At 39.4% G+C, this 24,201-nt stretch overlaps 1 protein-coding gene across 1 annotated transcript in view; it reads left to right on the top strand.

The window, feature by feature from the left end:
* Window positions 1–24,201, top strand: part of PRKDC (protein kinase, DNA-activated, catalytic subunit) — a 378,101-nt gene that overhangs the window by 148,845 nt on the left and 205,055 nt on the right. Inside the window, exons 31-38 of the mRNA XM_089678402.1 lie at window positions 128–382; window positions 8,075–8,301; window positions 8,826–9,034; window positions 9,499–9,631; window positions 11,750–11,908; window positions 12,356–12,559; window positions 14,546–14,731; window positions 16,587–16,691. Coding sequence (XP_089534528.1) covers window positions 128–382; window positions 8,075–8,301; window positions 8,826–9,034; window positions 9,499–9,631; window positions 11,750–11,908; window positions 12,356–12,559; window positions 14,546–14,731; window positions 16,587–16,691 — 1,478 coding nt within the window. The remainder of the gene's footprint in view (window positions 1–127; window positions 383–8,074; window positions 8,302–8,825; window positions 9,035–9,498; window positions 9,632–11,749; window positions 11,909–12,355; window positions 12,560–14,545; window positions 14,732–16,586; window positions 16,692–24,201) is intronic.

The raw sequence follows: 24,201 nt of genomic DNA, 5'->3' as shown, positions 1-24,201 counted from the left end.
AATCTTTACAGCAGCTGTATATCTCTTTTTGCACTTATGCGTATTCAGTGATAAACACTTGTAGAACTGTGTAACATTTTGGTAGTATTGAATGCTAATATGTATGATATATTTTTGTGAATTTCAGAAAGGAAATCTGCATCTGCCTGGTTGGATGAGATTATTAAGACAGATGGCGTCAGTTTCTTGATTGATAGGTTTGAAGGTGCAGGCAATGTGAATGTAAGAAATTGTGGAATATCGCACATAGCCACACTCCATGAACTGAAAGAGGTATTCACTCTAACAGCTGTAATTCAGTGGATGCACATGCTACTTGCAGCTTTGGACTGCTACAATACGTTTATCGGCATGCGTGTTGTGAAGTCGCACACATTGCTAGGTAAGGAAATACTATTTGTTTTTTATTTCTGTATTTGTCTGGTATGTGACAGTTCTCATATGGTCTTTCTTTAACCACCTCCCGCCCGCTATATAGTAATATGACAGACGCAAGGTGGTTCTCTCGTTATGGGAGGACGTCATATGACGTCCTCCCATTCTCACCGTGCATGTGGGGCTCAGGGAGCCTGCAGCGCGGCGATCGGCAGTGCGCTGTGTCCAATCACAGCTGATCACATGTAAATAGGGAAATGCCGGTTATCGGCATTTCTCTCCTCTCGAGCTGTCACGCAGACAACTCGAGAGGAGAGGAGAGCCGGTAATCGGCTTTCCACGGAGGGGACATGTACACTGATCATCAGGGCACTGATGATCATTGTAGCCCCAGCAGCGCCACCTGTCAGTGTCCGTCAGTGCCACATATCAGTGCCTACCAGTGCACATCAATGCCATATATCATTGCCCATCTGAGCTGCCTTTCAGTGTCACCCATCAGTGCCAGTCAGTGCCACCTATTAATGTCAATCAGTACCACCTATCAGTGCTGCCTAACAGTGCCAGTCAGTGCTTCCTATCAGTGCCATGTATCAGTGCTGCCTTTCAGTGCCCTTCAGTGATGCCTGTCAATGCCCATCAGTGCCACCTACCAGTGCCTCCTCATCAGTGTCACCTATCAGTGCCCATCACTGCAGCCTCATTAGCGCACATCAGTGAAGGAGGAAAATCACTTATTTACAAAATTTTATAACAAAAACTAAGAAAAAACATTTTTTTTTCAAAATTGTCTGTTTTTTGGTTTGTTTAAGAAAAGATAAAAACCCAGAGGTGATTAAATACCACCAAAATAAAGCTCTATCTGTCACAAAAAAAAATGATAAAAATTTCATATGGGTACAGTGTTGCATGACCGTGCAATTGTCATTCAAAGTGCGACAGCTCTGAAAGCTGGAAATTGGCTTGGGCAGGAAGGGGGTATAAGTGCCCTGTAGACTAGCAGTTAAAGGCAATTATAATGTATATGTGAAAAGTGTAGAAAAACAATTGAATTCACAGGTGAAATACGTATATGGGCTGTTTAATCTAAAAAATGAATAATTCTGTTAGTTCAGGCTTTCAATACACAGTACATTAAAGGAAAAATTCCCAGCTCTAACTTGCTTGCCAGCTTTTTTTGTACTGTAGAATTGTTGGTCGAGTGGGCGCACTGGACACCTTAGCTGCCATTGTGCTACATGCTGGGTGTCCAGTGTGCTCCTGTACCTTTTGATGGGTGGGCTCCCTCAGGTCCATCTGCCCTTGGTCTATCCATTAAATACATTAAATACATGTGCCTCTACTATGGGGGCTCTTAAAATTGGAGAGTTAGGAATTACAGAATACTGGGGTGCCGTGACAAGGCTCTGTAGCTTTCGCATGTATTTGCAAATGTGTGCTAACTAAACCCCTGTTTTTAAAGCATACTGTTAGACAGGTTAATTTGGTTTGATTGCATGCTGGCTGGCAAGTTAGATTTGGGAATTTTTCTTTTATGTTGTTTTTCAATACACACACCCCAACCAGACAGTGGTGAAGTAATCTCTGAACTCTCCACTCCAATCTGCAAGCATTTTTTTTTTTCAAATCCATGCAGTGTTCAAGCTTTGTTTGCTTACCTTTGCTTTCCACCTCCTTCCCTAGACCAGGGGAATAGAATACTACAAAGACGTGCTATTAATATAAATTATTTTTATAAAAAATATAACAGGATCATATTGAGTTCTCTTATATTTGCTTACACGTTTACACAGCTCTTCCTGTGAAGAAGCCTTCCATATTTGACAATTGAAGGATAAGTTCACCTTTTTGGGCAGAAGTTCACTTTTCATAATGAATAGAAGCATTTTCCAATGCAGTTTCTGGCCCAGCTATCCAAATGTGCTTTTCTCTCATGCACCTTATCCACAGGAGGTTTAAGATATTCACTGTTTATTTAATTTTTTTTTAAATGATTTTCATATTTCATCACCTCCTGTAGATGGTCTCTCAGCATTCACTTCCTGTAGGTAATCTTCCAGAAGCCTTCACTTCCTTGTTGCATCACAGAAGAGGGTTTGATAGGGTGTGTTTACCACTCTGGATCACACCTCCCTCATTACAGTACTACCTTCAAAACCACTTTTTACACAATCTGATTGTCCAATCTCCTTTTAGATCTCCCATCAGCTATGTAGTACAAGGGCCTGTCTAATTTGATACAAATTGAATAGATTATTCATTTGTGCCCTCCTATTCCATAGTTCTGATAAAGCTAAGTGAAATTGTACAGAGATTGTACAATCAGATTGCAGAGTGTATGGCCGTCTTTATACAAGTACATATGAGGAAGTGGACGGAGATACTCAATTGTTAGTCCCCGTTCACACCTCCCTCCATGTAGCAAAAACTCACTTTCCCACATGCATTTGTTTTGGGTGTTTTGGAGCATTTTCACTCTTCACACATAGGGCAGCCCATTCACTTGAAAGGGCTGCCCTACAAGCAACAATTGCCCAGAGAAGCTCTAGAACTTTTTTTGGGGTGGAACACGGTGCGATACCGCAATTTTTGGTGCGTTTGCCGCACTTAGGGTGCGTTTAACCACTTGCCTACCTGGCACTTTACCTTCTTCCTGTCCAGGCCAATTTTCACTTTTCAGCGCTGTTGCACTTTGAATGACAATTACACGGTCATGCAACACTGTACCCATATGACATTTTTATCATTTTTTTTTCATACAAATAGAGCTGTCTTTTGGTGGTATTTAATCGCCACTGGGTTTATTTTGCACTATAAACGAACATATAGCAAAAAATTTGAAAGAAATTAGTTTTTCCTTGTTTCTTTTATAAAATTTTGCAAACTGGTAAATTTTCTCCTTCACTGATGTGTGTTGATGAGGCTGCACAGATGAGATGGCACTGGTGGGAATTGATTAGGAGACACTGATGCTGCTGCAATGATATGCAACACTGAAGGGCACTGATAAGCGGCAATGATGGGCACTGACTGGCGGCACTGACGACTAATACTGCATGGCAATGATGGGCGCCACTGCTGGGCAATTTTGCAGCTTCACTGATTATCAGTGAAGATGTCCTCTGTGACACTTGCCGGTTATTGGCAGTACTTTACTGACGCTGTGACAGTGTGGAAAGTGCTGCTTATACCCGGCAACTGTATTTACTTTGTTATTAACTGTGTCATTGAACACAGTTGATTACGTGGTAACAGGCCACTGTGATTGGCCTTTTACCTTGTCGTGTCCGTAGGACACCGCGATCACAGACAGTGCTGGGTGCGCACTGCTGGGGGCATGTGGGAGTACGTTCTGGGAGCATGCCATATGACGCCCTCCCAGAACTGGACAACCGCGCTGTCGCTGTCATTCGGCTATAGCGGGGTTGTAAAGTGGTTAACATGCAATGACAGCACAAACACATTGCACATTTGCAACGTGTTATTGAAAGCAAAGCGTACATTTTCTGTGCGGTTTGCCATGCGTTTGGAAACAATGGGAATATTGGACAAATGATCATCCATTTTTTTTTAGCATGCTAGCCTCATATCGAAAGTGAAGAGGTTACTATAGTTACAAAAATTCTTGTACAACAGAAAGAAAACTCGGAAGTGATGTATTTGTTTTCAGAAGAACACAGTACTGATTAAACGAAAATCATACGATCTGGTATGATTTTTGTGCTGGTCCCTTCAAAATTTTTGTGCTGGTCCCTTCAAATAATTTCAGATGAAAGCTGTGTGCTAACAATCAGATTATCGTACAATCACTTAGAAAGTGATATTTTTCATATGATTTTCTGATTGTATGTCCTAAGCTTTAGTCTTTTAAACGTATTGCCTATCGGAATGTATTTTGCAGTGTGTTTGCATACAGTCATTTTGAAACATTCAAAATAAAATAACAATGCAGCGCTTTGGTGTGAAATACTTTCCATTGCTGGCTAGTTTTATTATTTGTTACCGGGATTTGGCATAGTTGCTCACACTGTTTTTATTATATCATTTTGAAGCATTCCCATTTCTGTTGTGTGTTCTTCAGTGAAAATCTTCCCTCCCAGTCTAAGTCTTTAAAGAGCAGCCTTGAAAATTTTTCTCTCTTAAGTGTTAAGTATTTTTATGTTTCTTTGATGTACTTTTTGCTCTCAGGTAACATTAAAAGATAAATTTACCTTTGGGAACATGTTGCATGTCCCCCCCCCCCCATTTTTAGGGTGGAACATGTCATCATTTCCATAGCCTAAGAAATCGGAAGCTACGAGCATTTATTCACTTCAGTTTTGCAGGATATAATCAGTGCCATTTGTAAATTGGGAAAGCATCTGATCACACTGATCTTGGTGAGATTAGATAATGTAAGGGCAGAGGAGATATCTAGAGTCTGAAAGACGAAAGACCCCAGATTTCTCAAAAAAGAATATTTGACAATTTCCATTGAAGTGTTTATGTGCTTTAAAAGTAGAAAAAAGAGTATTTTTTGCAAAACAATCTGCGTTTGAAAAACCGCTGTGCGAGTACTATGTGACATAAAAAAATTGCAGCACCCACTATTTTATTCACTAGGGTGTCTGCTTTAAAAAAATATATAATGTTTGGGGGTTCAAAGTACTTTCCTAGCAAAACATAACAATTTTTATTCATGGGAACAAAAAAGTGTCAGAAAAGGCATGGTCTTCGGGTGGTTATGAATGATGTGTGGCATAAACTTCTAATGCTGGGCATAAAATGCCCCCACCCCCCAAAACGACCCCTTTTTAGAAAGTAGACACCCCAAACTATTTGCTGAGAGGCATGTTGAGTCAATAGAAGAATTAATTTTTTTACCACAAGTTTTTGAAAAATTTAATAAAAAAAAATGTTTTACTTTTTACACAAAATTGTCTATCAAATGATTTATTGCTCACACATGCCATGGGTATATTTGGAATTACTCCCCAAAGTACATTCTGCTACTTCTCCCGAGTATGGGGGTACCACATGTGAGAGACTTTTTGGCAGTCTAGCCAAGTACAGGACCCCAAAATCCAATAAGCACCTTCAGGCTTTTTAAAGGTCTTTATTTCCTCATTACACTTCCTGACTATCACAGTTTCGGAGGCCCTGAAATGCCAGGATACACCAAACCCCCCCAAATTACCCCTTTGGAAAGTAGACACCCCAATGAATTTGATAAGAAGCATGGTGAGCATTTTGCAGATCTTGTTTTGTTGCCACAAGTTTTTGGAAAATGAAGAAAGAAAACAAAAACATATTTTTTCTTTTTTTATATTTCAAAACCTTTTGAGAAAAAAATCAAATGTGCAAAATACTCACCATGCCTCTTTTTAAATTCCTTGGGCTGTCTATTTTCCAAAAAAGGGTCATTTGGGGGGGTTTGGTGCTATCCCGGCATTTCAGGGTCTACGAAACTGTGATAGGTAGTGAGGAAGTGAAATGAGGAAATTATGCACCTTCAGGCTTTCAAAGTGGTCATTGGATTTCAGGCTCCTGTATATGGCTAGGCTTCCAAAAAGTCTCACACATGTGGTATCCCCATACTCGGTAGAAGTAGCAGAATGTATTTTTGGGTGTAACCACATATAACCATGGCTTGTGTGAGAAATATATTATCTAAATGACAACTTTGTGTAAAAAAAAACAAAAAACTTTGTCATTTTCCAAAAACTTGTGGGGGAAAAAAAATAAATCTTCCATGGTCTCTCAATATGCCTCTCAGCAGATAGCTTAGGGTGTCTACTTTCCGAAAAGGGGTCATTTGGGGGTGTTTGTACTATTCTGGTATTTTAGCACCTCAAGAAATGTGATGGGCAGTCAGAAAGTAAAAGCTGTGTAAATTCCATTATCTATACCATAGTTTGTAGATGCTATAACTTTCACACAAAGCAATGAATATACACTTATTTGGATTTTTTTTTAACCAAAAACATGTAGTAGAATACTTTTTGACCTAAATGTATGACGAAATTTGAGTTTTTTTGGATATTTTTTATGACAAAAATGAGAAAATGTTTTTTTTTTTAAAAAAAAAATGTTTTTTTCTAAACTTTTTCGTTTATAGCGCCAAAAATAAACAGCGCACATGTGATCAAATACCACCAAAAGAAAGCTCTATTTGTGTGAAAAAAAGGACGTAAATTAATTTATGTACCATATTGCATGACTGCGCAATTGTCAGTTAAACTAGTGCAGCGCTGTATAGCAAAAAAAAAGGTGTAAATTGCAGTATCTATACCATAGTTTGTAGACGCTATAACTTTCACACAAAGCAATCAATATACACTTATTTAATTTTTTTTTACCAAAAACATGTAGCAGAATACATTTTGACCTAAATTTATGACTAACTTTGAGATTACTATATATTTTTTATAGCCGAAAGTAAAAAATACAGTTTTTCTTCAAAATTTTCAGTCTTTTTTTGTTTATAGTACGAAAAATAAAAAGCACACAAGTGATCAAATACGACAGAAAGAAAGCTCTATATGTGTGAAAAAAGGAAATAATTTTGTTTTGGTACAGCATTGCATGACCGCGCAATTATCAGTTGAAATAGTGCAGCGCCGAGTAGCAAAAAGAGGCCTGGTCAGGAAGGGGGGTAAATCCTCAGGATGGCAAGTGGTTAAACACCGGAGTAAGCATTTTTCAATGCAGGTTCGCAGTGACCTTTTCTGTTCTAACAGATCTTATTTCATTTCTCTGAATGTGCTCATTTTGGCTTGGTGAAGAAACCTTTGGAGGTGCTTTGCTGGCTTCTTTTTGTGAAAAAAATAGTTCTTTGGCTGACCCTTAAATTATTATTTTATTTTTTTTTACAGTCAGTCATGTAAATCAAGTATGCAAAGCAGGACTTTTCACTTTTCACTGACTTGCTTGTTCCACATATTTAGTCTGTGTTTGTTGCTTGGTAAACACTAAAGCTATGGGCTCAGTATTAGAAAGAGGTAACTTGGATGTTAAGAATGTGTTTATAGAAAGTGACCTTATGTTTTGCTTTTGAAAGGTTTACTTTGACACAGCAGGGGACACAGCAATCTTCTTGTGTATAAGCTCTGTCCTTAGGATGATGGACAGTAGAAAAAATTAAAAACTGCCCATGCTTTACCCATGTGCGCAATTCCCTCTGTGATTGCTTGCTGGCCTTGTAAAATATAGGTGGACCAGATCTGTTTGTGCAGGCAGTAACTCTCAGTACTTTAAATCCTTTAGAGAAGACACTAGTAAGGGGCACGGCAAACCTTTAGGCCTTTTCATACCAGAATTTTAGCACTCTTGTATACTTTGCCATTGCATGCAAGTCCTTAGGCAGAAGATGTCCTCCTTTTTAGATGTTCCCTCCTTTCAATTCTGAGTTTCTCCAGATTTGTGCCTGGTTGGGGCAAATCCTTTGTCTCCTGTACCCTCAGGCCAAGCTTGATTTCTTTTCTTTATCCCTGTCTTGATTCTTCTGTCTTTCACTGGTGCTAATTGCCTTTATTTCAGCAGGAGATTCTATACATTATTGGCCCAGGGTCAGTTTACAAAGGTAGTCCTGCTTCCCAATCACTCTCCTAGAAAGTATTCTTTCTGATCTTCAACTGGTAGGCACTCGGGCACCAACATGGTGGCTTGCTTTAGCAACAAGGCTTTCTAGTGGTTGATGATCTTTTTTCCATTTATTCAGATACTTCACAGAAGTCATCCTTTTTCAAAGCAATATATTTCTTCATCCACCAACTTTCCACAAAGGACATCAAAGTGGCACAAACCTGCTTCACAATAGGCTCCAAATCTAATCTGTTCAGCCCACATGAGATGGAACAGTACAACTACAGCAAATGCACGATTATAGTGCGCATTATGGAGTTTGTAGCCATGATCTTAGAGAATTGCCACCAGGACTTCTGGAAGGTAAACATTGTTTTTAATGTAAGAATTTCTCCCAAGATGTGTAGAAATAATTTGATTTTGAGTGAACTGGTTAACCATTTTCAATCTTTTTAAAGTATTGCCTAACATTAAGCATCACAAGGCGCCTGCTATTACTTCTGTTATCCTGAAAAGCTTGTTTTGTACCACTGTAATCCTGGTTTCTCTTTGTAACTAAGGGCTTGACATCCCTGACTTTAGGGCCAGACCCAGATCTTAAGTATCTCTAATTTGCTGACACCCTTTCTAATGAAAATATTGTTATTGGCACTAAGGAGCGCTATCAATGGACAGATGGATTATAGGTGGTTAGGTCTTAGCTTTGGGGGTGGGACAAGGTTTAGCCCCAAAGTCATGAAAATGTGGTCAGTGATGAGAAGTGTGAACAAAATAGGTTTTTCTCCTTTCAAGAGCTGTAGTTTGTTATTTATATATTATTATTTGGCATTATTTGTTTAATACAAAGTCAAAAGCAATTGTATTGTGTATTTTCTCCCCCTTTATAGATGCTTGAAGAGGAGCTGTTAAATGATTACATGTGGGAATTAACTGCAGTCACTGTGTGCGATCCGTGTAGTATTGGGTTCAACACAGCAGATGTTCAAGTGATGAAGAATCTGCCTGATGTTTGCATACGCTTATTAAGAGCATTGGTGAAATCACCATACAGAAGACCCCTGGAGATGGCATTGCAAAAAAAAATAACACTGCAATGGTATGGTTGGGGCTTGCTTTCTTGTTTTGCTTTCTCAATGTTGCGTGGTTAATTTTTAAAATATACTTCTATATTGCCGGAAAAGTAAAAGTTGCGCGTTGGTAGCAGTGAAGTGATCTGATGTTTGAAACAAATGTATTAATGGGGTACAACTAAACTTTTTTTATTTAGAGCTGACTGAATCTGCATTACTATTCTTAATTGCTAGTATCACAGCAATCGGTATTTCATTGCCCAGATGTTCTCTTCCTGTGGTGTTGGAATTATTCTACCTACTGTGTAGCTGTGTAGTGCTCCATTGTACTGTACATAATCATCCTTCCAAAACATATAGTTGCCTGTTTTTGAATAATAAAGTGTATGTATGTATTATATATATATATATATATATATATATATATATATATATATATATATATAAAATAAAAAAATATAATTTTATTTCTTTTTTTGTCACTGAGTAGCATTGAAGACCTGTGTGCTGTAGATTTGTTTGATCCGAATGCCAAACACAACCGTGTCAAGTTGGATGCCACTCTTTCTGCTTGCAAGCAGCTTCAGAAGGCTGAGCTACTGAATTCCACTTTGCAGACACAGGTAGGAAGATTATTGATTTTGTGTTTTACAAATGTCCATACAATAGAAGCTGAACTGCTGTTAAGACCGTTTTAATGTGATTGTTGAGTACAGTGGTGTTTGTGATGTTAAAAAGCCCTTGAGGCTTTTTTAACTGCTCACATATAGAAGTTTACTGCAGAGAATTTAAAACAGATGCACGCAGATTTTGTTTTAGACATCAATTGATAGTGCATGAAAGGATGCCAAAGGGCTGCTGCATGTTTTCCATGGCAAGTGCTACTTCACCAGGAGCTCTTTATAAAATGACATACTTACCACGTAATGCACACTAGTAAAAATTAAACAATCTGTTCCCCTGCTCCTTCTGTTACCATTATTCATAATTATGTGCTTGTATAGTATTTGACTGTTGTGATTAATACTATTATTTAAATGTACAATTTCTTTACCAATATAGATACTTTTATTAAATAAAAAAAAAAAAATGGGTAGACCACTCAGTCTTTCTTCTGCTATCATTTTTCTATGTTTTTGTACTGTCCTTCTTTTTTGGATAACTATTACATTGTGTGCTATTATGTTTGTAATGTTGAATACCACAAAACCCGAGTCTTAGCCACACTGCTGAATCATTTTCACCATTGATATATTGCTCCTGAAGGGATGCCATTTGTGTAGCAGAGGAATTGTAGTTTAAAATGATTTTATGTGTTAGTGATTCTTAACACATGTGGATTTCTATTAGTCCATTGACTAAATTGGTGCCCCAATCTGCTTGTCCCTCATGGTGACTTAAACGTGGAATAATTTTAATGTTGCGTTGTTTATCTCCTCCTCCCCTCCCTGCCTGTCTCCAGTACCACACCCGGGGACTAGCAGGGAGGAGAGAGGCCAAGCAGTATAATGAGCACCAATTGGGTGCTTGTCAGGAAAGGGGAGTGCTTATCCTTTATCCTTTTCGCTGCCAGAGCCGTATTGCGTTTTCTGCACGTTAAAAAACTCGTTTTTTTTTTCATCACATAGGGGGTCAAAGTTCCCTATGTGATGATTTTTGGTGACAGGTTCCCTTTATTGAGACATCCAGGGTCTAAAACACCCTGGATTCCTTCCTTGATTGTAATGCAGTGCACATCGCACTGCATTACATTCTTTCCCGGCCTCGATGACTGAGAAATCTTTGAATGGGGACCTGAAAGTGACATCATAATGTCACCTAAGGGTCAGGACAAGAAGGGGAGAGGAGTGGATGTGTCCATCTCCTCCCTTCTCTCTAGTCAACGGCAGTGAGCCGGTCCCGGGCCCGCAGATGGGAAAGCGGAGCCTGGGAGACAGTGGGCGGTTCATGCGGGGGGGGGGGAGTTAGCGGAGGCTGGCACTGTGTGGAAGCAATCAGTGAGCCCTGCTGCTTGCACAAAGCAGGGTTGAAGGATAAAAAAAAAAACTACCTGCCCGGCGCCCAGAATTACATGTCTCGGGCATTGGGCTGTATAAATTCAACATCCCTGTATAAGAAAGCCTTTCTTATGATGTTACTTAGCACTGCAGCTATTTGTGGGGTTCATTTTCTTTGGTGGAACACACCAATAATAGAGTGATGCCTTTATGGTAACTGCTTATCTGTGATTGATACTGTCCACCCTCAGAAGCTGGGAGTATTTTGACACATTTTTCCTGATCCCTTCCACTTTATGTAAACTTAAGCCCTCAGCAGACTAGAGAGAATGTTTAGGTTTATGGATAGTCTGCAGAGCTGTAAACAATTTTTACCCTGGAAGTGGCTGGATTGTGCCTAAATATCCAACTGCTCTGTAAAGTCTTTTTCACTGTTTTGGTCTCTCCATACCCTAATCCCTGTAGGTAATATGGTTCTTTATGATAATTTACCCACCGAATGCAGGTTTTATTACTGAGGTGCTGATTTCTAGACCCTGGCAATTGGCTGGAGGCAGGTATTATGTATGTATACACTAGCTTTGTAAACTGTTCCACTGTTTCATAGACTTGGTATCAGTTGGCAACTCTCTGAAAACAACTTCTGTTTTTGGGGTTCAGGAAATTTGTTGAATATGCAAGTGGTTGTATCTGGCTTTCACGAGTTTCGTATGTATAATTTATTGTCATTACTATTCTTTCTAGGTTACAAAGCTCAGCTTTTCTATTGGATCTAAACTTCTGATGGTTGTGTATAAAGGTATTGCTCCTGGTGATGAGAGAAAGTCTCTTCCGTGCCTAGATATCAGCAGTAAACGTCTTGCTGAGGGTATTCTACAACTGGCTTTTAGTTTTAGTGAACAGGTAACTCTGCAAAAGACTTTAATTGTAGAATATTATACTTTCAGTTTGGACTATTGAAATTTAGAATAATGCATTTGATACTGATGCTCAAAGATGACCCATATTGAAATCTAACTGCTAAAAAATTAAAGTATGTAAATTACATATTAGTTTTGTTATATATACGTATTGTAAAGGCTAAAGTAATATATACAGTGCTGTACCTGTCAATTAAAGTAAAGAAAACTGCAGGGTATTTTCTGCACCTTTTTTTGTGTTATGAATCATATAGAGGATCTGTGATTGATACTGTCCACCCTCAGAAGCTGGGAGTGATTGTTTGTTTTTTTAATTTAATTTAGAAAAAGAAATGAATTGTAGATCATATCTTAAATAATTTAATGATAATAAAATAGAAGTTAATTAATACTTTTCCCGCTGTATAAACAATACTTCCTGCCCTTTCAGAGTGAAGAACTTATAAGCCTGCTACTAAACACAATGGTGCTGTCAGTGCCTTTATCAGGAAGTTCACAAAGAAGTTTCATTAACTTTTCTCATGGAGAATATTTCTACAGCTTATTTTCTGAAACCATCAACACTGAGCTTTTGAAAAATCTGAACACTGTAGTGGCACATGTGCTGAAATCTTCTACAGAAAACCCTAAAATGGTAGTATAATCTGATTCTGTTGTTCTTACACCTCTTTCATTATTTCCATCTTATATCTAAAACCAGGAGTTAGCATTGGTATCAGATATGGGCCACATTATTCCCATATTTGGCCATTTGACTTTTTCATCATGTCAGAGCTAAGTACTGTAGGTCTGAATCAGGATTAATAGATGGGCCCGTATTGTAATACAAGTTTGCTCCTTGATTGTGTTCACACCCATGCATTACAGTAATATTTGCATTACAGCAGTGCATTTTATCGCACCATGTATGTCTGTGTGTTGGAGTGCCGTTCATTTTGAATAGCACCTTGATGCACTAAGCCATCAAATTTGTTTTGCAATGCACTGCAATGTGCAGTAACTCACTAATGTACGTTTCATTCCGAGAAAGGGTCAGGACAGGTCCGGTTTTTGGTGCTCAGGGGTGGGGTGGTCTTAATGCAGTGCACAACAGGTGTGAAAAAGCCAGTATGATGAATGTCACTTTAGTTTTATGTAGTGGTGTAGTGGCATACTGATGTCAGAGGCAGCTATATGACTGCAATATCCCACAATACTTTTTACTATTAGAATGTTGCAGTAGAGTGCTAGGAATACAATGTAGAGTTACAGTATAGTCACATTTACTGACACATACTACCACTGCTAAAATTGCTCTGGGTGCTTAGGATTCAGTGAAAGGGGTTATGTAGAAAAGGGGTTAGGATTAAGGTCAACAGTGTCAGCCTCTGTATTTCTCATTACATTTTTCATTTAAAAAGGTCAGCCCTCACAAGACTGATTGTTTTAAAGTGATAGCAAAGGTTTTTTTTTTTGTTGTTAAAATAATATGTTATTCCTACCTTATCTGTACAATTACATTACACAGAGCAGTCCCTTACCTCCTTTTCTGGAGTTTCCCACCACCACTGCCCCTTCTTTTTTCAGGTGGCTCCTTAGCAAGCCTTGTGCTATGGGGGCATGCGTGTGGGTGCGCTTCTGAGCCTGGCTGCATGCATCATTCGACACACACAGTGCAGCTTTGCTACACCTCCTGCTCCCTCCTCACAGGATCTGACTGACAGCAGCAAGAGCCTATGGCTCCCTCTACTCTGAATCTCCTGTGAGGCCAGAGACCAAGAGAGTAGCGGCACTGCAGCCAGGACAGTACTGGAGCAAGGTACGGGTTTACTGATGAGAGGAGGAGAACAAGTATTGGAAGGTATTTTTACTTAACCCTTTCGCTGGTTTTTGCTATTTTTTTTTTGCACACGTTTGAGAAATTATTTCAGGCCTGGAGATTACACAAACCTCTGAAACATATATTTTCTGAAAGCAGACCCCTAGAGAATAAAATAGTGGTAGTTCCAATTTTGTATGTCATTGGGTATTACAGCGAAGTTCTAGGAAACCCAAAATTTCAGTAAAAAAACACGCTAAAGTGAATTTTAGGGCAAACAAAATGCAATAAATTACCCAAATTTTGGAAAAATATAAAAGATGAGGTTGCTCCGAGTAAATACCCAACATGCTAAACTTTAAATTTGTGTGCACCTATGAAATGGCAACAACCTCCGTACCTATCTATAGGTGGGGGGGGGGGGGAGATGTTATTTGCTTGGCTGTAACTTTATTTTTTTCTTTTTTCTTTTTTTTTCTTTCAATTAAAAAAAACCCCAATTCACTTAACTCTTTTTTTCATCACATAGGGGGCACAAAGTCCCCTATGTGATAATTTTTAGGTGACAGGTTCCAATACATCTGTGATCCACTAGATGTATAAAGGTTAAAAAAAAACCCTTTGAGTTTTCAACCACTTTAATTCCTGGGAGATGCTGAAACTATGTCATTATTCTCATATGTCTTATAGATGCTCCTAAGACTTCCCATGCTTGCATCCCTTCCCTGTCACAGCATATATATGTTATGTTCAAATCCTGGCCATAGAATAATATATTGTCAGGACTGAGAATTAAATGCCCTCTTTTTGTTTCTTTTCAAGGTCAGTACCATCTTGAATGGAATGCTTGATCAAAGTTTTAAGCAGCGTACAATCCGAAAACAACAAGGTATTGCTTTGGTAAATGCTGTACTGCAAAACTGGCTGAAACTAGAGAGTTGGTGGGACAAAGATTCATCACCTGAAAGCAAAATGGCAGTGCTGACATTACTTGCAAAAGTACTACAGGTACATTTTGTTTTTCCATAATGTGTAGTAATTACTTATTAGCTGTTTAATTCCAACAGGCGTGCTTCTGTTTATAATACTTTTTAGTACATTCTCAAACTCCTCTGTTCATGATCCACTGAGATATCACCAACAGGGATGAACTTTGAGTTTGGAACTAACCTGTATTCTGTCTGAAGTTTGCCTGTTTGGCGTTTGATGAAGGTCTGACCTAAATGGGGTGTTCACCTGCTCACCCAACCTCTGTTGCAGCATAAGGAGGTACATTTAGCAGCTGTAGTACTATTGCTGTTAAAATCAATGATTTTTGCTCAGGCTGATTGTTAGGGAGCCAGAGGCTGCAAGAGTCCTAATAACCTGTGGCTATTCCCTGCCCTCCATTTTGCTGTCAACTGGGGATACCATGATTCTTGGTTTACATTCACCTGTGAATCATGGTGAGCACTTCTCAAGAGTGGATGGTTGTGGTATTTTTTTCTTGCGGTGGGTGTTTTTCATTGTGATTGACATGGCTTTACATCTCTGGATGACATGTTTGACAATGGATTTTCTTGAACATTTAATAAAAAACTTGTCAAAGTTTGTGTGTGTTTGAGCACCCCTTCTCATTAATAAGAAAAAAAACATTCTTGTAGGTGGCTGGGTATCTGGGGGCTCTCCTTATTTTAACTGGTTATTTCAGATTCCAGTTAGCCTGCCACTAGCAGACCCTCACAACCACTAGGCCAGGGTTTGGGGGGGGGGGGGGGGAAGAGTCGCTTATCCTCATTTAACATGGAAACATGGTGTTTTGCCTTGGTGACCCCCCCCCCCCCCGTCAAGGTACCCTCCCCGTCAAGGTACCCTCCCCATGTTGAGGGAATGTGGCCTGGTATAAAGGTCAGCTAAAGGTCTGTTGTAAGTTATGGTAATCTCTGGCTGTTTAGTTACAAAAGCAAAGCAGCCAGTAGTTGTAATTTACCAGCAATTTACACAGCATTTGTTCTCTAATTGTTACTTTTGCTTTAGAAGATTGTATACATCATATAGACATGCCAATTCACAGGCAGATTCAGGGCATCCCTCAAGCATATTCTGAAAGGAAATTTGCATTCTTAATGTTTCGCTTGAAGCATTATTAAAATCACTCCTATGTGCCAAAGTAAATTCAATTTTTTTTGCATTGGTATATGACCCCCAGGGTATCTCCCCCCGCCCCCCCCCACCCCCTCTTTTCTGTGCTATTTGTTTGACAATCCCCTGCCTATTGACCTTCAAAGATCACCAGAACTTATTTTTAACGATTTGGCTCTGATTGGGTTTGTAAAACCTCCGGATAACTGAGTTTCAGTATCAGTGCAGTTTTATCTTTGTAGCGTCTTATATCTTTATTCATTGGTAAGAATATATTCATAAAAATATTTTAGTTATGGAGCATAACTGACCACCCAATTTTCCCAGGAGCAAGAACTCTTTGATAAATTCTCCTCCTATATTGACTGTCCGTGGTTGTAACAGACATGTCATTGCAGGATGCTCACAGACAAATTATTTGGGGGTTTAGTTTAGGATATCAGTTAATTTGTGCAATAAAAGTGAATGAAGTGTTAAAAGATTACAATTTTTATGCTTGCTTCTTCCCCTCATTTTCTTTTCTTTTGACATCCATACCCCGGACAGGGAATCAGTGAGTGGAAACCTCCCCAACTGAGGAAGAGCCAGCAGTAAAACATGTTGATGGGTCCCTAAGCTTTATCCACTCCAAAAGTTAAAATAAAAAAAAAAATGTTGGGTTATACAAGTTTTTGTCTGGACGGTCTTGTATTTTTAGTAGAAATGTATGTACAGTATAATCTTTTTCTATTTTTTCCCTCAGATTGAGTCTTCTGTTTCTTTCGATACAAGCCACCCAGCATTCAGCAGTGTATTTAAGTCGTACATAAACCTTCTAACAGATAAAAAGCTTGGTCTTAATTTGAAGGTATGTCTTATTTTTGACTTCTCTCTCCCAGATAGTTACAGTGCCTTGCAAAAGTATTCATACCCCTTGACATTTTCCACATTTTGTCATGCAACAACCTAAAACAAAAATGTATTTTTTTTTGGACTTTATGTGATAGACCAACACAAAGTGGCACATAATTGTGAAGTGGAGGAAAAATGATAATTGCTGTTCAAAATTTTTTACAAATATCTGAAAAGTGCGACTTCCTTCAGAAGTCACCTAAGTAGTAAATAGTCCACCTGTGTGTAATTTAGTATAAATACAGCTGCTCTGTGAAGCCCTCAGAGGTTTGTTCGAGAAAATTGGTGAACAAACAGCATCATGAAGGCCAAAGAACACACCAGACAGGTCTGGGATAAAGGTGTGGAGAAGTTTAAAGCAGATTTAGGTTATAAAAAAATATCCCAAGCTTTGAACATCTCACAGAGCACTGTTCAATCCATCATCCAAAAATGGAAAGAGTATGGCACAACTGCAAACCTACCAAGACATGGCGGCCCACCTAAACTGACAGGCTGGGCAGGGAGAGCGTTAATAAAAAAAAAAAGCAGCCAAGACAGCCATGGTAACTCTGGAGGAGCTGCAGAGATGCTCAGGTGGGAAAATCTGTCCACAAGACAACTATTAGTCATGCACTCCACAAATCTGACAAGAGTGGAAGAGTGAAGAGCTATTGTTGAAAGAAAGCCATAAGTAGCCCCGTTTTCAGTTTGCGAGAAGCCATGTGGGGGACACAGTAAACGTGGAAGTAGGTGCTCTGGTTAGATGAGACCAAAATTTAACTTTTTGTCTTAAAAGCAGAACGTTATGTGTGGCAGAAAACACTGCACGTCACCCTGAACACACCATCCCCACCATGAAACATGGTGGTGGCAGCATCATGTGGGAATGCTTTTCTGCAGCAGGGTCAGGGGAACTGGTCAGAGTTGATGGGAAGATGGATGGAGCCAAATACAGGGCAATCTTAGAAGAAAATTTGTTAGTCTGCAAAAGATTTGAGACTGGGGCAGAGGTTCACCTTCCAGCAGGACAATGACCCTAAACATACAGCCAGAGCTACAGTGATATGGTTTAGATCAAAGCATATTCATGTTAGAGTGGCCCAGTCAAAGTCCAGACCTAAATCCAATTGAGAAACTGTGGCAAGATTTGAAAACTGCTGTTCACAGATGCTCTCTATCCAATCTGACAGAGCTTGAGCTATTTTGCAAAGAAGAATTTGCAAAAATTTCACTTTCTAGATGTGCAAAGCTGGTAGAGACATACCCAGAAAGACTTGTAGCTGTAATTGCAGCAAAAGGTGGTTCTACAAAGTATTTACTTAAGGGAACTGAATACAAATGCGTGCTACACTTTTGAATTATTTATTTGTAAAGCATTTTGAAACCATTTATCATTTTCCTTCCACTTCACATTTATGTGACACTTTGTGTTGGTCTATCACATAAAATCCCAATAACATACATTTACGTTTTTGGTTGTAATATGACAAATTGTGGAAAATTTCAAGGGGTAAGAATACTTTTTCAAGTCACTGTATGTCACACATGACATCTCAACACAGTATATTGGCAGCACATATACTGTACTGCAAACAATATTTTGTAAATACCCCAATTCCAAAAAAGTTGGGACGCTGTGTAAAGTCTACATGAAAACAGAATACGATTTGCAAATCTCATAAACCCATATTTTAGTCACAACAGAAAATAGAAAACATATCAAATGGTCATGCAATGCTGTACCCAAAATAAATTTATGTCCTTTTTTCACGCAAATAGAGCTTTCTTTTGGTTGGTATTTGATCACCTCTGCGGTTTTTACTTTTTGCTCTATAAACAAAAAAATTGTTGAAAAAGAAAACAATATTTTCCACTTCTGGTTATAAAGAATATCCAATAAACTTAAAATTAGTCATAAATTTAGGCTAAAATGTATTCTGCTACATGTCTTTTGTAAAAAATCCTGATACATGTATATTAATTGGTTTGCGTGAAAGTAATAGTGTCTACAAACTATGGTATATATATTGGAATTTACGTAGCTTTTACTTTCCGACCGCCTATCATATTTTTTGAGGTGCTAAAATACCAGGGCAGTACAACACCCCCCTCCAAGGGACCCCTTTTTGGAAAGTAGATACCCCAAGTATTTTGCAGAGAGTCATGTTGAGTGCATGGAACAGTTTATTTTTTGCCACAAATGTTTCGAAAATTACTTTTTTTTTTTCCTTCTAAGTTGTCAAATGATATATTGCTCATGCATGCCACGGGTATATGTGGAATAACACCCCAAAACACATTCTTCTACTTCTCCCAAGCATGGGGATACCACATATGAGAGACTTTTTGGCAGCCTAGCTACATACAGGACCCCAAAATCCAATGACCACCTCCAGGTTTTCAAAGGGCATATTTCCTCATATCACTTGCCCACTACCTATCACAGTTTCGGAGGCTCTAAAATGCCAGGATAGTACAAACACGGCTCACCCCCACCCCCAAATGACCCCTTTTTGGAAAGTAGACACCCCAAGGAATTTGATAAAAGGCATGGTGAGTATTTTACTGATATAATTTTTGTCACAGCTGTAACAGAACCGGACCCCGACTGCACTAGGGTATTTCCGTTAGACTCCCGCTTCCCTGTCCAAACACAGATCCACGGACACACCGCTGACCATACAAGAGTAGATAGCAACAAACTTGGAACAATTCCAGGAGATAGACTGCTTTATTTTAACATAGATACAAGATTTATATACACATTCAAGGGAACAACCCACCTCCCTGCATAGGGACACAGGGCGGGGCAAACTAAATCTAGCAAGGAGAGACACATCAGCAGACAACCCCATCAGGGGGAAGGGCTGCCGGAAACACCCCCTACCAAGCCAATACACATAGACACATACATCCCATAATAGTTTGCTCCCAAACAAGACACACAGTAGAACAATGGGATGCACCACATGGCAGTAAATGATGACCAACCCCCACCTATACATGTCTACACAATATCAGGACAATCCACCCTGTACCCCTAAGAGGCACAGGGTGACTTACACATAATAGGGATATGGGGAGCTGAGACAGGGATCCCCCCACCCCCCGAAGTCACTCCCGTCACAAAAGCGTTTTGAAAAAGAAAAGAAAAAATACATTTTTGTGTTCTTTGTTAGTTTTCCAAAAACATGTGGCAACAAATGAGATCTGCAAAATACTCACCATGCCTCTTAACAAATACCTTGGAGTGTCTGCTTTCTAAAAGGGGGCCGTTTGGAGTGGTCGCTTCTGCTATCCTGGCATTTCAGGGCCAACATTAGAATCTTATGACACACATCACCCACTCTTGAGGACAAAGCCTTTTCTGACACTTTTCTTCACATGAAAAAACTTTTTTTTCTAGAAAATTACTTTGAAACCCCAAACATTATATATTTTTTTAAAGCAGAGGCCCTAAAGAATAAAACTGTGGGTGTTCAAATTTTTTACTTTACACCTTATTTGCGCAGTGATTTTTCAAACCCAAATCATTTGGGAAAAATAAACTTTTTAGAATTTTAATGTACAAAAACACAATATATTGCCCAATTGTTTGATAAAATTTAAAAGATGATATTACGCCGAGTAAATAGATACAAAACATGACATGCTTTAAAATTGTGCATACCCATACAATGGCAACAAAGTACATACATTTTTATTATCGAGATAGGCGATGCTTTAAAAGCCTTTACAGGTCACCAATTTATATTAACACAGGAGGTCTAGTGCTAGAATTACTGCTTTTAATCTGACGTTCACGGCAGTACCTCACAAGCTGTTTACATACCGACACGGGGTCAATGCTTGTACACGTGAGGGGGGGGGCGAAGGTGTTTTTTGTATTTTTTTTTTTTTTTTTTTTTAAATATTATTTTTACACTGTCCCTATGTTTTTTTTTTTGTGAAATCACTTTTATTGCTATTTATTGAATGTAATTTATCCTCTCTGACTGCAGTAGGCATTGACAGGTATTCTTTTTTTTTTTTTTTTTTTTTTTTTTTTTTTTTTAGAAATCTTGGTCCTATTAGGCTCTAGATATCTCCTCTGCCCTTACATCATTTGATTTCACCAAGATCAGTGTGATCAGATGCTTTCCCAGTTTACAAATGGCGCTGTATATATCCTGCAAAACTGAAGTGATGAAATGCTCGTAGCTTCAGATTTCTTAGACTATAGAGCTGCTTGGAGCCATTCTGGTCTCTGATCAACTCTATAGTCCGCCAGTGGAACTGCTGGCTGCATTCATGGATTAATTAATAGAGAGCCCAAGATAACTGTGGAAGGCAGCAGGGGTGATGTCCCTTCTCGCTGCTCTTAAAAACAATTCAGAAGCTAATTGGCCACTAGGATTGCTTTTACATGAAAGCCGACCACCAACTGAAAAAAATTATATCAGGATGATGCCTGTAGCTGCAGGCATCATCCCGGTTTAACCACTCAAACTCCAGCGACGTACCAGTACATTTCTGGTCCATGTTGGGCATATATGTAACAGCAAGAACATGGGCAATTCATTCTTTTTTGTAATGCCCATGTTCAGGGTTAGGCCCAAAAAAGTTTTAAATTCAGAAACCGTGATAGGTTTCCATGAGATTTGTCTGGCAAGAGCTGAATTTGGGTGGGCGGCCATGTATTGTTGTGTGTATAAATTGCCTTGGTCCACAATCAATTGGTACAATAGCTGAAGGGCTAAACGCTAGTGCTAACAGTGAACGAGGCTGATCCTGCAAAACACTGCATTTTTGGGGACACTATACTAAGCAGACACTAGTATCAATATCTTGATCCGTACAAACCCTATACTAGTAATGGGGGTGATCAGCGACCTATAGTGTGCGGGCAATGCTAGCTGACCCTGGCTGGGAGGGGTGCTTGCTGACCCTGACTCTATCTGATGTCGCTAGTGGCAGTAATACAGTGATCTGTGAAAAATTCTATATACTGACACTGTACTAATTTATTTATTTTATTTTTATTTATTATAGGTACTTATATAGCGCTGCCAATTTACGCAGCGCTTTACATATATATTGTACATTCACATCAGTCCCTAACCCTCAAGGGGCTTACAATTTAAAGTCCCTAACTTACATTCATACATACACATACTAGGGACAATTTAGACAGGATCCAATTAACCTACCAGCATGTCTTTGGAGTGTGGGAGGAAACCGGAGTACCCAAAGGAAACCCATGCAGGCACTAGGAGAACATGGAAATTCCAGGCAGGTGGTGCCATGGCTGGGATTCGAACCAATGACCCTAGTACCGCCAGGTGGAAGTGCTAACCATTTAGCCACTGTGCTGCCCAATGGAACTGGCTTGGTGGGAGGGCAATCAAATGGTTAATAGGGGCGATGAAAGGGTTAAATGTGCTAATCTAACGTGTGTGTATGGAAGTGTGTTTTTACTGGGTGCCATATTCTCTGTTCTCTCCCTGGACCGACTGGGGGGAGCAGCAGGGGGCGCATTCACACCCCAAAATAGGAAGCGACACAAGATTACGTTGCTTTGCCAAGAGCTGCTGCTTGCCCGTAAAATGTGGGTAAGAGGTTGGCAAGTAGTTAAAAAAAAAATTCTCAATATGGTATTTTTTATTTTAAGGGTTTTTTTTAAAAAAATTGTATTCTTTTTTTTTTTCTAATACTTTTATCAGAATAGTACAATGTGACCATAGTAATATTGTACTATAGTAATATTGTACTACTGTGGGGGGGTGGTTCAGGGATTCTCTTGTTTTTGTTTTCCACTTTACTTTGCAGGAGAAATAAAGATCATTTCTCCTGCAATGCAAAGCTTGTCATGAACCTAACTCATTCATGAACTGTCTTGAATGAGTTAGGTTTTTGACAGTTCAAGATCGTGATCTGTGATTTGGCTGGAGCTGGTCACATGGTATAGGGTGCTGCGGCGCCCCCCTGTGTTAGTACAGCCAGAGTGATGTACGGGTACGTCGCTTTGCCTGTAGCTGCCGCCCGGCCACAGTACATTGTGGGTGGCAGGCAGGAAGCGGTTAAACATATCATCATCTACAGTACATAATATCAAAAGATTTCGAAAACCTGGAGAAGTCTCTGTGCAATGGACTAGGCCGAAACGCAATATTGGATATTTCTGCCCCGTGAGGACGTCAGATGATGAAACTAGTAGGGCGGGGCTTCTTTTGGATGTGACGTCGGGACGCTCCTCGTAGACTGTCGGCTGTGATATCGCAGTGAGCGAGGCTCGTCCCTGCTTTCTTGAGGCTGTCATTGCTGGTGTCGGCTAGACACCCTGTTTGTGAGTGCAATTCTGACGTTTTAATAAAACATTTTGGTTTTAAACGTACTGCACCATGATTTCCTTTTTTGATTCCCCGAACATGATCTATGGTATGGAGACGTGATGACTACCTGCTGTTAAAGCTATTCCATATTGTGCTGATTGGCTGCATGCAGTATATTGCTCCCAGTTTGGATTACTTCTGCTGATCATCGCTCCCAGAGCAAATGCTATTTTTGCTGACTTATAATCTGGTCAGCATGGAGCTCTGGTGAGTGTACCCATTTCATTCGGTGGTGGATTTTTTTTTTTGCACGGTGTTTGATTTATACAAGATTTCAGAACTGTTTCATTACTTTGTGATGGTGGATGGACTTTTATATAATATTTTTTTTATCACGGACATCATTATTTAAAACTAATAATTTTTGTATTTACTTATATTTAGCACACTCTTTGATTTATTCGCAATATTGGATGCCCATGATCTTTGGGCCCTCGGCTCTGGAATGCTTTTAAAAATTACTGTCTATGAACAGAGTTCGCTGTGCTATGCAATAATGCAATTTAAAGTGGCAAACAGAAATAAATAAATAAATAATAATAATAATGCATCACATACTAGCACATTATGACAGACTTACCTGAAAACAAAGCCCTTCAGCAGAGCACTGTCTTGGCTCCCCGAGACTTCCATTTTCACCTGGTCTTTCTTCCGGGTTTTCGTGCTCTGGCCGTTTGACTGGCTGAGCCGTGGTGACATCACTCCATGCTATCTATTCGCTGTCGGCACTAGTGTTTAGCCCCTCTGCTGTTTTTCACGAAAGATTTTTACCAATTGATTGTGGCCCAAAGCAATTTATACGCACAACAGTACATCGCCGCCCACCCAAATTCAGCTCTTGCCGGATAATTTGCATGGAAACCTATCATTGATTCAGAATAAAACTTTTTTGAGCCTAACTCTCAGCATGGACATTACAAAAAAGAATGAATTGCGATCATATTGTTCCACAGACTTGTTTCACCACATGCCCATGTTCTCTGCTGTTACATATATGCCCAACACTGACCAGCAGCGTACTGGTAGGTCGCTGGACTTTGGTTACACCAGGATGATGCCTGCAGCTACAGGCACCACCCTGGTATCAGTTTTTTTCAGCTGGCGGTCAGCTTT

This window comes from Staurois parvus, unplaced genomic scaffold (genome assembly GCF_062004578.1).
Source record: "Staurois parvus isolate SC_StPar_1 unplaced genomic scaffold, SC_StPar_1.0 ptg000205l, whole genome shotgun sequence".
NCBI lineage: Eukaryota > Metazoa > Chordata > Amphibia > Anura > Ranidae > Staurois > Staurois parvus.
The sequence above is the reverse complement of the archived record's forward strand: the minus strand, read 5'-3'. Positions and strand labels throughout refer to the sequence as shown.